The 15968-nt window shown below is 34.8% G+C and overlaps 1 protein-coding gene across 1 annotated transcript; it reads left to right on the forward strand.

The window, feature by feature from the left end:
* Positions 1–2474: 2474 nt before the first annotated feature.
* LOC149257809 (uncharacterized) lies at positions 2475–3345 on the forward strand. The gene is made up of 3 exons (XM_089370239.1): positions 2475–2647; positions 2741–2833; positions 3006–3345. The coding sequence occupies exons 1-3, from the start codon at positions 2519–2521 to the stop codon at positions 3201–3203; spliced, it is 420 nt and encodes a 139-aa protein (XP_089226365.1). The 5' UTR covers positions 2475–2518; the 3' UTR covers positions 3204–3345.
* The last annotated feature ends 12623 nt before the right edge of the window (positions 3346–15968 follow it).

The following is a 15968-nucleotide window of genomic DNA, read 5'->3' on the forward strand; positions in this document are numbered from 1 at the left end:
TCTCTTGGTTTCCGGGTCACAGATTGCTCAAAAATTCAGAGTTTTTGCTCAAATCAGAAGCTATCAGTCAAGGACACACTAAGGGATGACAAGGGGGATGAAAAGCTATCACTAAGAGCTTATTAGAGTCCTTGTGGATCAGCTCTTCAAATCATAAACTTGCCCAGATACTGAGCTAGAGTAGCTGCCCTCTACTTTGCATTTGAAAGATCCAAATGCAGTTCGATTCCGTACTCCCTTTGTTTATGAAATGAATAGCAAAAACACAAACAACCAACAAGATACAATCCCCAGCGGAGTCACCAATTTGTTGTTGGGAAAAGTATCCAATACGGAATGACCCTATCCCACTCTAAGGGTGATAGTACCTCAGCAACAACTGAATGCAAAGCTATTCAAGATTACTTCTTTATGAGATGTAAGAGAGGGGAGAAAGAGATCCACTAACTGTTGTCTTCAGCAAATGTTTGATCCAATCTTCTCTCCTTGCTGCTTGCTCCCAGCTCCTTGCGCTTTCACTGGCCCAGCTACACAAAGATCCTGCAAAAGCACAAGAAAGGGAAACTACAAGAAGCATACATCCATAACTGATTCAAGGATTAGAATAAATCAAATATACAAGCATCAATAAACCACAGCGACAGATGCATATAGAAGAACCTCAAATGCTTTATTAATAGAAGAAGTAAAGTTCTGAGAGTGTTACAACCATAAGAGGCCCAACCGAACAACACCTCCCAGCAGAAAGAAATCTCCTCTTCACCTCCTTCAAAGCAATCACCCAATAGTTCTATACTCAAACCAACAACACTTCCTTACATTCACAATATTCCAACCTCCCTAGAGCTCATGAGAGAGCTCTATATATAGGAGTTTTGGAGAAAGGATGAGTCAGCTCTAGCTTGGCATGAAGCTGACTAGTGTCCTCTCCCACTTCAGTTATACTTCAGTTCTTGAGTCCACTTGGAGTTTCTTGCTTCCACTTGGAGATCTAGATTCTCTTACTCATCACAAGGCGAATTCCCTGATCCAAGTGTCATTTTGGAAGCTTCCTGGGCATTTGACACCTTGCAGAATGACTGTGCCACTTGGCCAATCTCGCCCAGCGCAGGTAGCCTTCATTAGATTTAACATTCAGCGCAGGTACAGAGTGGAGCAGTTGACATTCAGCGCAGATGCTCAGTGGAGCAGTTGACATGATCCAGAATTAGTTTGTTTTTGAGTGTTTTCAGGTGGAGAACTGATTTTTAGTGCTGTGGTTTGCTGACCTTGTTCCTCTAGGGGTAGGAACAACATGTTTAGGGACTTTGGATCCCTTTATATTATCGACATTTCATGCTTCATGCTGTAAGGCACAAAAATGTCTATAACAATGCCCTGCAGTTTGCCCTCATGAAAGCATAGAAGTAGATTATAACCAGTTTCTTAGGAAACCATGAATCCTTTCTAGCCTTGACATCTCCGTGACCAACAAGATATACAACTCCTGATAATTCAAAACACTTCCATAGTTCCAAATGTAGCCAGACTTTAAAGTTGTTAATATTCTTTTATTATATAAAGCTAACCTCTCCTAACCCAAAACATCACTTAAATCAATCTCTTATATCATAAAATATTCTAAAAAGTGAGATTTTATATTCTTTTCAACTTTAGTATTTTGTCAAATATTAAGAAATGCGAAACATAATATATATGTTAAAGAAGAAACATATTATATATCTTCAAGGAGAAACATATAATGGTAATGCAAAGTTTTAAAAGGTATGTGATCCTTAGGCTTATTGGAGAGTATATAAAAAATTTCACACCTTTTTATGAGATATGGGAGGAAAACATGTTAAAGATTTTTAATAAATATAAAATTTCCAAAATGATGCTAGTTACGTGTGATTCTTTTTTCATTGTTTGTGATTATGAAAAATGAAACTCAATGTTTTTTCATTAGTGCACACATATTTCATTATATAATTGCATATAGAAAAATCATTCCACAACCGATAACAATAAAAGTGAAGAATTTATGGTCCAACGTTATATTTAAGGGAGATATTTAAGGATGACGTTTGAATTTTGTTTTTCATTTTAAGACATTTGGAGCAAATATTAGGAAGGACTTTGAGAAAGGATTGTCCTTGATTTTCGAAAATGGAGTTGTTCCTTTCCAGCCATATGCCCCAAGTGACCATCAAAGGGAGAGCTCATATGTTTTTTGGATGTTTTCTTTATAGCCATTTTTTTACACATTTCCATAGAGTCCCCATGCCATTGATTTGAATTACTTGTTCGGTTTTTTTTAACCAAAATTTTTAACCAAACAAGAAAAATTAAAAAAATGCCTCAAGATCAAAGATTGAAACAAAGACCTATTGACATACCTTTTAAAGTATGGAAAGAACTTGTAAAATCATATGAGAAGTTGGATGCACAAAGAAAAGCCGGAAATGAGAGCATTTAGGTATTGAATTTTTCGTTAAACATTATTTAGAATGTATTAATACTTATAAGTATCTTAGACATGTATTTGTGTGAAAATAAATTGAATTGGTTTATGTTTAAGGACAAGGCATCCAAGGCGAGGTTAACCAAGACAAAAGTCACTCATCGTAGTGGCCAGAAAGGTTTAAAAGCACTGATAACAACCTTTGTAAGTATATTAAACATGTGATATTTTTTTAATAAATTTTGTACTAGAAGAAAGTCATTGTTATCTAATTTCTCCATATTTACTGATTGATAGGAACTAAAATATGGAAGACCTCCAAATCATTTGGAAAAGGAGGTGCTGCAGCAAAAGAGATGGGTTGAATTTGTTGTTTGGATGGACTCTATGGTATGTAATCTTAGTTGGATTTCCAATATACTTTTAAACCATGTTTTCATTTTATTTTTTAGTACTATTAGATATTATATCTTACCTCATTTTATGGTTAACATTGTATAACAAAAACATGCGTTGTGTTATGTAATTAATAGTAACATGTAATATTGATTTTTTTTGTCAGAATGCTATAGGTAATGATTGCCAAGACGATGATCCAAATTATGTTCAACATATATCAGAAGATGATGAGGATGAGGATGAGGATGATGGTGGTGAAGCAGGAGATGATGATGATAGTTGCGGTGTTGGTGATGATGTGGATCCGAGTAATGAGGATGGTCAAGATGATCATGAGGATGATCTTGGTGGTGGTAGCTAGGCATGCACATGCATTGTTTTTTATGAAGAAATTATTGTGTAGAATGACATTGTTATGTTTAGATGGGTGTTGTGAATTTACCCTATATCAATGAGACATTTTGATTTTGTAATCATACGATGAGTTTGATTTATGTATGTTGTTAATTTGTCATAGAATAACGATATTCATGAAATATTTTTATTTGTTAATCATATTTGAATTTTACTTGTTTTGATTAAAAATAATACTGATTTTATTAGTATTATGTTGCTATTTTATACATGTTTTCAAAATTGTTAATGACACATTGTTATTTTTTTGGATGGATGTTGTCAATTTCTCTTAAATTTCTTTACAAATGATTTTGAATTGTGATATCTGCTTTAATGATATTTAGAAACTATCATATATTTCACTATGAATCTATAAAGGGGGTCATATATGTAAAGAAAAATATACTCTATATAAGAAGTCAAATGCGGATGTAACCATGGATGCAAAATTGAAAGTAAAATTGGATGTTAAACTAGGAATTAATACAAAATGCAAACAATTGACATACAAAGTGTTTTAAATTAGAAGTGAAAAATTGTGCAATAGTTGACACAAAGAAGGGAACAAAACATGGCATACAAAAGGATATCAAATTGGGCAAAAACAAGGACACATAAATGGGCACCAAATTAGATGCAAAAAAAGACAACAACTAGATGTAAAATAAGATGCAAAGTTGAGCATTAAAAAGAAGCAAAAAACGTTACAAATTAATATGCCAAATGATGATGCAAATAATGGTGTAAATTTGGGATGCAAACTTGGGTGCAAAAAAGGAAAAAAAAAAGATGTAAGGAAAGACATAAAACAAGATGCAAAATGGGGCTGAAAAAAGGTGAAACCAAGGATGCCATATTGGATGTAAAAAATGATTCCTAATCACATGCAAATTTAAGCTCGAACTCAGACACAAAATTATATGCAAATGTGGACACAAAATGAGGCAAAAAAGATGCAAATTTGGATGGTGAAAATGATGTAAAACTAGACACCAAAAAAATGCAAAATTGGATGAAAAAGTCGGTGTAAATAATGGTGCAACATTGGACACAAGTAGACACAAAAAAATGGTGCAAAAAGGGGCATAAAATAGCTTAAAATTGGATGCAAAACTTGGTGCAAAAACAAATACAAAAGTAGACGTAAAAAATGGCTCTAAATTGAATGTACCATTAGACACAAAATAAGATGCAAAGGTGGACACAACACATGACTCAACATAAGATGCACATATAAATGCAAATTTGGATGCTCAAAATGATGTCACATTAGATGCAAGAGATGGTGTTAAAAATGATGCAAATTGGATGAAACAAATGACGCAAAATATGGTGCAAAATGAGATGGGAAAAATGGAGACAAATCAAACGTAAATGTGGATGTAAAAAATGGTCCAAAAAAAGATGCAAAAATGGGCACAAAAATGGATGCAAAATTTGGTGCTAAATCAAATTCAACACATGGTGAAAAGATAGGTACCAAAGCTGGTGAAAAAATAGAAGCAAAAACTAGTGTAAGACTAGATACAAAACCTGGCGTAAGACTAGATGCAAAAACTGACACAAAATGGATGCATAAAAAGACGCTAAATTGGATTCAAAATACAGTGTAAACTTGATGCAAATGATGGTGCAAAAATGGAAGCAAAGAATGACACAAAATAGGAAGCAAAAGAGAATGAAAAATAGATGCAAAAAATGACACAAAACTAGAAGCAAAACCTGTCATAAAATAAGATGCAAATCTTGGTTCAAAATTTGACGCAAAAAATGATGCATAGTTTGGTGTAAAAATGATGCAAAATCTAGCGTGAAAAAGGATGCAAAATCAGGAGCAAAAAATGACGCTTTAAAAATTGTACAATAGAGCCATATTTAGCGCCAGGTTGCTCATCACAATTACAAAAAAATTGCACTAAAATCTGGCGCTAAATCTGACGCAAATCGCTGGTTTTGTTGTAGTGAATCATTGGTTTCCTGAGAACAATCTGGTATTGTACTTGTGTTAAAACAAGCCACTCTAAATGTTCTCCCATATATTCTTCAAGTGAATAGTTATAAGATTGTGACCATTCACCTTCTGTCATTTATTTGACAGTTTTGTAAATAGGGTGAAAGCATTCTTCAAGATGTTGTTCAATACATAAATTACAATGGCTTCTGCAATATTGCTCATGCCATACTGGATCCATTGCAGTTCTGCTAACACCATAGTCACTCCACCAATCCCTGAACCATTTACATTGCTAATATCCCTGATAATCGCCAATAGTGTTGAATTTCAGTTTGGTTTAGTGCATCCCTACTTTGTCATCGACATTGAGGAAGTCCCACCAAAGCTGTTTGTAATCTGCAAAATTGTATAATGTATCTGGAAAAATAATTTTTGGGTCGTTTCTTGGCCATCGAGCAGTAGGCTGAGTCCGAAAATGTCCTGGCTCATTCCAGAGATCTATTGTCCTGTAGATGCAGACATATCTTTCATGTATACCCGTGTTGGGTCCCCCATTGTAATGGATAGTAGTAATATCATGGAAATTTTGTTCTAGGGCCCACTGTGCAATATCTGCATCTCTCTGTGCTTTATCATATATCATGTCATGAATCCACTTGCTTCCTTTAGGGTACACTTTCCTTTCTGGCACAAAATGTTGGATGTGAGTGTGAGGTTGCAAGTTGGCATCCAACACCTTTGTATTTCTGAGCTGCCAAGTGGGTTTCCAATTCCTTTTATATTCTTCCCAGTCTTGATTGTCTGGGATAGTCCATAGTACTTCTTGTCTTTGGTTTTGGTCCCACTCAGTGACTATCATCATGACATGATCTTGTTCTTCAATATATTACCTGTTGAGAAAATTAGGGAGACTATTTTCTTTACCTTTAATATTCTCAACTAGTTATATTAAATATTGAGTTACTGAGTTATATACTTATTATATATTTATTTTTTGACGTTAAGTACACTCAAGAATTATTGTGGCAAATTCACGAGTACACTATAGAAATTGATCATTAAAGAGGACATAAATAGAATTATTGGGAAATTCAAACAAAGTTAACGGGAATTTAATTTTAAATCGTACTTGGTACTATATTACTTCTAAATACTAGAGAAGTATTACTTTTGCAATAAATTTTATTTCTAGATTTAAAAAGAAATAAATAAAAAAATAACTTCTAAATACCAAAGGCATAAAGGATAATTTTAGTAATGGTATTGTAACTTGGATTACGTAGAAACAACCATGAGTTTTTCTTACTCAAATGGAGGGATGATTTATAATAACAACCTCAACATATGGTCAAACAATTCAGATACATGACGTTTTGGATGGTTTGTAACCGTAATTCAATATCGGATGATGATACATAATGATAATAACAATACCATTTAAATGGTTAGAAATTTCGTTTATTAAAAAGAAACAACACAAACCATATAGATATTCATCACTTTATTCAAAATAATTTGAGACAAGAGGCAATGAAGCTATCGTTTTGCGAGGCACATAATAGAGATATATTTACAAATTTATTTTGAAAAGAATATAATTCTGCAAGTTATATAATAGACATATTTTTACAAATTTATTTTGAAAATAATATTTATAATGATGGACGAAATAAGGTTTTTCACTAAAATTTGGTAGTACAATTTCAAGTAAGAATGGGATTTTTTTGTTACTCAAAATACATTTTTGAATGCATAAATGGATTTAACACTTATAGATTAAACAACTTAAAACTCAAGTTTTTAAAAATCTTTGCCATATTTTGATTAAAACTATCAAAAGTGAAAATGGTCATTATGTCTTTGAGTTAGACTACGTATATCTACAACTAGGGGTTATACCACTAAGTATTAGAAGAAAATGTTTGAAAAATAACATTTCCGCTTGAAATTTTAAGTGAACTTTGTAATAGATATTTTTAATATGTGATGAGAGAAGAAAATAGGGAAATTGAAAATTGGTTGAATTTTCAAAATATAAATATGTTAGAAATTCCCATGGGGCATAGAATAGAGTGTGATATGAAGATCACAACTTCGTAGTCAAAATTCCATTCATGTCAAGGGCTGGTGTGGCCAAGGCCACGTGCAATTTCTAGGTGATTTTGATGGATTAAATGCCCTTGGGACATTGTTTCACAAGGCACAGGTAAAGCTTCATGTAATCTGTCATAGACTCAGACCACTTAACAAAATAAAGTTATGTTAGAAATAAAAACATGAGGAATAATTAAAATTACAACACAACAAGAACAAAATACTTTTATCTTGAACAATTAGTATGGAGAAAAAAGAAAACAAATTTCATGAGTTAATAAAAAAAGTAACCAAAAAATAGTTCACTTAATCATTTACTAACTCAAGGTGACATACGTTACCCACACTACCCACCCAAAGTACTTGTAGTGGGACTCTAATCCTTATTGCTCCTCAAATGGATCTACAAGGGCTTATTATTACTACCAAAATCCTTCCACCACAAATATTTATTTTTTAGACTAAGGATCAAATTCAACCAAAATGATCAAATAAACTTTCACCACTAGTATTTTATCATATTGCAATAAAATCTCAAGTCTTTTACTTTTTTTATTACATGATATCTATAAACACAATACACAGTCCTAGGAACCACCACTATTAACATAAATAAATTACATTCATTGCCTTTTTCATTAAGTCATTTATCCTTACCAAATGAGCTTGGAGACAATAATAATGAGATTAGCATTGATAATTCACCATTTACAAAATGCTCAGTGCATGGATGAGAAGATGATTTTTTTTTTCAAATGAGTTTATTGAGGAAAAGGTTTATATGTAATAACAAATGAAAAAAATAATAATTTTATATAAACATTGAAGAAGGAATGTATAAGCTAAAAGCAAACCCTTAGGAGGAGTTTGATATTAAAAAATGATCAATTATATATGCAACATGTGTTTAGTGATTTTGAAATTTAACAATATAGCAAGATTACCAAGTTGAAGGAGGTTGAAATGAATGATCTTGGATTACTGGATTATTTTCTTAGCTGGAGGTATATCACATATTAAATTGTACGCTTATTTGCAAGTGAAAAATGGCATGATTAGACAAGTGCAAGAAAGTGTAAAATCCAGGGTTGAGGGTTGATGAATTTTGAGGGTTGGTATGGACCGTAGTTCCCAAATTTGAAAACCACATTGATGAAAAAAAGCATTGATGAAAAATATTAGGTGATTCTATTAACCGGTTCGTTGAATAATACATCATTCAACGTTTAGTGCAGGACTGGATAATACATGGCAAACAATTTCAATGAAAATTTGGAGCTATAGCGTCGATTCCAAGTTCGGTGCAGGACTCGATTATATAGAGAAAACAATGTTAATATATATTAAATTATGGCTCGGTATGTACATCGAAATTTAAAGTTCAGTAGGACTAGATTATATAGAGAAACAATCTTAATATATATTAACTTAGCTTGGCATGTAGAGTTGGACATAAAGGAGAATATCCTAGAATAGCTAGAGCTGGTTCACATAGCCTCAGGATAGGAATTAGTTTCTATTTATTAGGATGTTGTTCTAACTTCCCTAAAACCATGTATTCTATTTAATGTGTAATGTTGATGAACAATGTAGAGCATTCTGTAGAGCCAGACTCTCCTGGTTCAGACTCTCTTTCTGTAGAGCTGACCAGTGGGTTTTATTTTAATACAAACATTGCCATTTTTATCATGGTATTAGAGCGTCAGGGCTGAGGAACCTGTACACTGGCTGGTGGGTGGTTCGCTGAACCAATATCATTGCAGTTGTGAGGTGGAAAACTGCGACGATTCTGAAATCATCGTTGGAAAGGCGTGTACCTCTGCGATGAGGGCATTGTAGCATTTCGCGCAGATTTTTCGTCGCAGAATGGCGCAGGAAAGATGTGTACCTCTGTGACAATGTCACATAATAGATAGGGAATTTTGCGATGAGCGAGGAAAGCCAATAACAAGGTTGTAGCTAACAACATGAGGTTGTCTAGAGGCTGAGAAGAAAGCCGCGGTGATCTGCATGTGTGTTGCGAGATCGAAAAACAGTGATCTGTCTCTGTCACAGATCTGTGGTAAATTTAACATCTTTTACCTTCTAAATCACCAAGATGAATAACAATATATTTGAAGCATGCATGAATGAGCATAACAAGCTTGATGGTTCCAATTATGCAAATTGGGACTTTAAGATGCAGATTTTGCTAGAAGCATAGAGTGCTTGGACGATTGTGAATGGGGATGAGCCGAGGCCCACGACTGGATTAGCATCGGTCCTAGATTGGGAGAAACGTGAAAGTAGAGCAAGGACGATGTTAAAGATGTTAGTGAAAGATTGTATTATACCACACATCAGAGAAGGTAAGTCATTGAACGAGATCTGGGGAATTCTGAAGAAATTGTATGAGATCAGAAATTCAAATAGTCTTTTGTTCCTCAAGAGTAAGATCCCGTCCATGAAGATGGAGGAGAATGAAACAATTTCTTCATTTGTAGCAAGGATCAAGGATCTGAAAACCAAATTATTAGATATTGGTCATACAATGGATGATACAGATCTTGTAACCACTACAATGAATGGTGTCATTGATGATTATCAGATGTTCATCACTGGGATCAATGCCAAAGAAAAGATCCCGCACTTTGAAGAGCTGATAGGTATAATGATGTAGGAAGAAGAGAGGAGATTGACTCTGAAGCCCCAAAGTGCCAATCTTGCATTGATGGCAAGGAAAAACATCTACAAAAGGAAAGGAGGTCCATAATAGCAAAACAGAGCAACTTCACATAAACGGCCAAATCTGACCCAAGGTATGCACCCGAATAATAACTACTTTTAAACTAAATGTTTTTATTGCGAAAATTTGGTCATATTGCCAGGGAATGTAGGAAAAAGAAGTATGATGAAAAACAATAGAAGCCAAAGAGACATGCAGGGCATCTCGCGAATGGTGATCAGGTGTAGAATTTAAGATTTTTCATGGCAGATCGTGATGAAAATGTTGATGTAGACATCTGGTATGTAGATTCAGGAGCATCAACACATATTACAGGGAACAAGCACTGGCTGGAAGATTTCAAAGAGATCAACAAAGGTGCACAGATTTACATAGGTGATGATAGAAGTCATCTAATCAAAGGATCTGGGAAAGTTTTTGTCATTCTACCTGATGGTAATACCAAGCAAATTTATAATGTAATGTATGTTCCTCAAATAACAAAGAACTTGATTTCTGTATCAATGATTATAGATCAATATCTGAAAGTTGAATTTTTTAAAATATAACGGTTACATTAAAGATCTGCTAGATGGTATGGAGACTTGCTACAGGAATTTGAACAGGAGGACTGTACAAGTTGGATGTGATACCTACATTGGTTCGAGCATTAACAACATCGATTCTAACTACAGAAGAGCTTTGGCAACAGATATTTGGCCACATCAACTACAATGCTTTGTTGTTTCTACAGAGGAAGAAAATGGTAAGAGATATTCCTATGCTAAAGCGAGTACATAAGGATTGTGATGCATTAACTTTAGGAAAAATGCATAGAGAAGAATTCCCTGTTAGAGAAGAAAAGAAATAGAGGGATATACTGGAGTTAGTGCACACATAACTTTTTGGTCCCATGTAGACAAAATCATTAGTTGGTGCACTGTATTTCCTACTGTTTATTGATGACTATATGAAGTTTTCTTGGGTGTATTTCTTAAGTAAGAAGAGTCATACATTTGAATACTTTAAGCAGTTTAAAAATATGATTGAAGGAAAGACAGGGAAATAGATAAAAATTCTTTGTTCTGATCAAAGGGGAGAATACAGGAAAGATGAGCTCATCAGATATTGTAAATATCATGGAATTTTGTAGCAGTTCACAATACCCCATACTCGATAGCAGAATGGAGTGATAGAAAGGAGGAACAAAACTGTAGTGGAATGTGCTAGAAGTATACTTAAAGGTAGAAATATTTCAAATGGTTTTTGGGCTAAAGCAGTGAATACTGTGGTTTATTTAAAAAATAGGAGTCCTACAAGATGTCTTGAGTTTGAAACTCCTTTTGAAGCTTTATATGGATATAAACTTGTAGTAAAACAATAAGAATATTTGGATGTAAAGCATTTGCCCACATACCAAAGGAAGATAGAAATAAATTAGGCTAAAAATCCATTAGATGCACTTTTATAGGGTATTGTTCGCCACATAAAGCATACAAATTATTTAATCCCTCTACTCACAAGATCTTTGTTAGTAGAGATGTTAAATTCCATGAGCGGGATAGGGAAGAAACTGATGAGCACAATGACAAATGGGACATTCTGTACTATGAAGAAGAAGAAGTGGACAACAATCATGGTCAGCAGCAAACAAAGTCAAAGGATGAACAACAACATTAGCAATAACAAGAACAACAACAACAACAACAACAGCAACGACAACAACAGCAACAGCAACAGCAACAATAGCAACATCAACAACAACAATAGCAATGGCAGGAAGACATAAGGTTTGAAACCACCACCCCACCACTCAGGAGATCAGGTAGGAAAGCTCAAATGCCTACAAGATATAGGGAAAATGCATTTATAACTAGTATGATGAATGTTGTTGAACCGTCTAGCTATAAAGAAGCAAATGAAAGTAATGAATGGAAAATAGCCATGGAACATGAATATGATTCAATAATCAGAAACAACACTTGGGAATTGGTAGAACTCCCTAGAGGAAAACAAATGTTGGCCGGATAAATCGATCTTGTGGACAAGGCCGATCTCCCTAGTATCAGAAGATAGTCTAGCAACAAATGGACAAACAAATCTATCTTTCTCTAGATATATGCGATTTATAAATAAATACAATAAGGTGTTAATACCCGACCTTAGATCCAATGCTCATTCGTAGTAGCCATCCTTCAATCGTTCGAAAGAGTTAGCCTCCAATCGTTCGAAACAGTTACCTTTAAAGACCTGCAATCACAGACAAGCAAAAATTAAATAAAACCTGTATAGCAAATATCATAAATCATGTCTATTATGGTGATCAAGGAATCCATAAAATAAACCATGACTCAACAACTTATTGAGAAAAAAAAACTTATTTATATTAACTTTGAAGTAGAAGAACCTTACAAACTTTTCAGCCTTGATTTTGAACAAGCTCTTCGTGGGGTCCGAAATAGGAATTTCGTTTAGTTTGGCAAGTCGTGCACTCTTCCAAATGAGATCTTAGAGGTATGTAATCTCTTCTCATAAAAAATCAACTAAAGAAGACTAAGTTCCAGCAGCATTTCACCTCAAAAATATCCAACTTCCAACCTCCTCAGTAACCTACCCAATGCTTCATTTTATAGTGCAGAGGAGGAGGTTATAGGTCCATCTATGAAGGGATAGAATCCTCCTTCAAAGGGATAAGCTCCTCACATCAAGGGGTTAACTCCTTAAGGTATGGGATGCATGAACCTTAAGAGAGCAAACTTGCCACCTCAATATTCCTTACAGAAGCTTCTAGAAATGACTGAAAGTGAGTTTTTAGAATGTACTCGTGCCTTTTTAACTTTTACAAGGGTCTGCACCCATAACATAGAGATAGAATGGTCAGATGCATAGGAGACATGACCATTAGATGCGGGACCGCAAGTAATGCAAAGAGAAAGTGTGGAACTAGAGTTTTAGAGACTTTTGAGGGCTTTCTCTTATTTTCAAAGCTTGATATGAGGAATTGAGGCTTAAGACTTGCAAAGGAGGAAAGTATGAGTGGTAATGGACTCAAACAGATTGTAGAATGTCATGGTGACAATTTTTAGTGCAACAGATTGCCCTCTAAAGTGCGAATTCTGTAATAGATGAAGATAGAGTTTATCATTTATGAAGAGTGAAGTACTTTATCATTTCGAGGATCATCTTGTGGACACCCCAGTCGGAACCTGTAAAAAAATTCAATGCAAAATATATATATGTAGACATATCATCACTGAGGTAGGCATTCCCATACTTAGATCAAAACTGAATAGAAAACTAACTAAATTGTTCTGATATAGGAACGATTTTGTAATGCATCAAGATTATAGACATGTGTAGACATAGTATGGGCGCATCCATCTATTTATGAATAGTCCACTGTATAATGAATAACAAAATTCATCGCATCCTGGATGGTAGAAACTAGATCCAGGGTCTTGATTTCCGCTTCCCGAACTAGTACGATTCTATTCATGTGAATGAATTTGCTGAAGTCGAACATGGTAGAAACCACTTGATTACCAGTAAATGATGTGAACGGTTAACAAGTGTGAGAGAAACCACCAGTAATGTCAATGGCTCTCAAAGTACTTAGTACAATCCATGAAATGTGAATAAATGAGCTGAAGTCAAACATGTCATAGAATCATTTGATCAAAGGTCAATGATGCAACCTATCGTCGAAGTCGAGAAACCTGCCATTAGGGCATGAAAATTTCAAGGTACTGACGATTTCTAGATCAACTTCCTAGATAATGAGCTGATGTCAATAGAAAGAAATTTGTCATAGGTAAGCCCACAACACGAAATCATAGATCAAGTTTTGAAGAAATATATCGGCAAGCACTGACTTAGGGATGGTAAAAATGGATGATAGAGATTTTGCAGATGAATGGTTTGTTTGAACTGATTTCTTGAACACATAACGACACTGCAGATGGTTTGGTGACAATTGACCCAAAGCTAATACCTAGAAACAAGCTAAAGACTTCCAATGTGGTTTGATTAACTTTAGGCAAAGGATTTCCCAACCCAGGTGAACAAAAAATATCGTGTTCAAGAGTGGTTAACGACTTTTCTAAAAAACAAAGTGTAAAAAACATGTTCATTTTTCTCTCTTTTCCCCCACCATTTCTGGCAAGTACCTCTTCATTTTGACAAGCTTGAGGAGGATAACATTTGCTTGTGTATAAGCTCATCCTTCGGATGAGTCCAACTTAGTTTAAAATTCGAACCCTAAGAAGGAGTGGTTCATTCCTGTTCAAAATTGAATGGGTGCTTTATTGTTAAATTTTAACGAGTCCAGTATAGGAAAAACTCGGTGTTTTTCAATTTTAGGGAGTTAGAAGAAAAACTTAAGAAAACTCCATGGGGGTCCTTTTTCGTAAATTTGTGTCTCTCGAGCCCGAAAAGGTATAAAATAATACTCTAGAGAACTGCTTGACCATTACGATCAAGGAGTACTTTTAATAATTAGTGGCTCCGATCCGAAAAAGTAAAAATGTGATCGAAGACACGTTGTTTCATAGCCAATATCGAAGTTGAAATGACAAAAGTCCGGCGATCTTTTCATGTTTATATGGTCATAAAAGAGCTGAATGTGGACTGCCTTTTTATTTTGTTTAACGAGTTGAAAAGGGAAAAACTCAGCAATCTTTTCATATTTTACGAGCCAGAAAAGAGCTTAAAGAGGACTCCAATGTTTCGCTTTTTCGTAAATTTTTGAAAGAGTCCGAAAAAGTGATAAAAGTATGCTCTTTGTTGAAAAATGATCAACTTTCCTAAAAAATCCAATATTCTGCACAAAAACGCAAAACATTACTCATACCTGTTTAAGATAAATAGAAATGTATTTAAAAATTTACCTTTTATAAGGGAAAAATAAATAAATTAAAAATTCATTTATTCGAAAAAACTTATAAAAAGGACTTTTCTAACTTCATTTTTACCATTTGAGTTCAGAGTGAGAAGTGAGAGCTTTTGGGTAAGAAAGTTCCTATGAAGATTCTGGAAAATCCATCTGTCAGAATCAAAAACCATCAGCTCCAGGTAATCCACATCCTCTTTAACTTGCATTTCATCCATTTACATTTCGTTTTAAGGCTTCAAATTTGATTTTTTAAGGAAAAATAGTTTTAGAAAGTTGCTCGCGGGGGTCTGCAGGTGCAACACGAGGCCCTTGTGGACCCCGACTTTTTTCTACAAAGAAAAGAGTCGTGGCTCTGCACCTATTTTTCATAGCACGTGTGGACCTACGCACTATTTGTAAGAGGCAGGTGTGGACCCCGCGCAACGAATTTTAAAAATTCAATTTTTTCCATTTTTGCCCAAAATTTTTGTACTAGCTTGTTCTAATGTGTCTTTTTATGCATTGTAGGACACTAGAAATGCTTATTTGGCGAGAATGCCATCATGAGGATGTATATCTTGACGCAATAAATCATCTGCCCACATTGCAGGCATTGAGAGCATACAGATTGTTTAAGTTCTAGGCCATACCGAGCATAAGGGCCCAAGTAGACCTCTTGCAATGGCTGGTAGACAGATGGAACACACAGGACCAGTGCTTCATGATTGGTGGCCACCGGCTCGAATTTGAGCTGGAGGATATATATTTTTTGACTGGTTTGTCTAAGAGAGGCGAACAATTATCTCTTTTTGGGACTAGGCTAGGTGGCAAGTCTGTCGCTAGTCTCTGATTGGAGTTTTGCAATGATCAAACAAAGGACAAACAGATTGATATTAAAACTATCGACTGTCCTGAACTTAAGGTTATTGCATTCAATTTTACCAGGCTATGCGAGAGTTCAACATTGCATGTGGCTACTGGATCCCAGATGCAGATGGTTGTAGATTGTTATCGAGGCACCGTATTCAACTGGTGCGAGGCTGTGTTGGCAAATGTGAAAGACCAACTAACCAAAGCAAAGAATGGACAACTGAAAAGCTTTGGATAC

This window comes from Pinus tabuliformis, chromosome 6, assembly GCF_031772625.1.
Source record: "Pinus tabuliformis cultivar Carrire ecotype Pingquan chromosome 6, CPIR1, whole genome shotgun sequence".
Taxonomy (NCBI): Eukaryota; Viridiplantae; Streptophyta; class Pinopsida; order Pinales; family Pinaceae; genus Pinus; species Pinus tabuliformis.

Coding starts and splice junctions, on each gene's coding strand:
- LOC149257809 (XM_089370239.1), top strand. CDS start 2,519: ATGTATTTGTGTGAAAATAAATTGAATTGGTTTATGTTTAAGGACAAG. Junction 2,648..2,740: donor AAGCACTGATAACAACCTTT/GTAAGTATATTA, acceptor ACTGATTGATAG/GAACTAAAATATGGAAGACC. Junction 2,834..3,005: donor TTGTTTGGATGGACTCTATG/GTATGTAATCTT, acceptor TTTTTTTGTCAG/AATGCTATAGGTAATGATTG.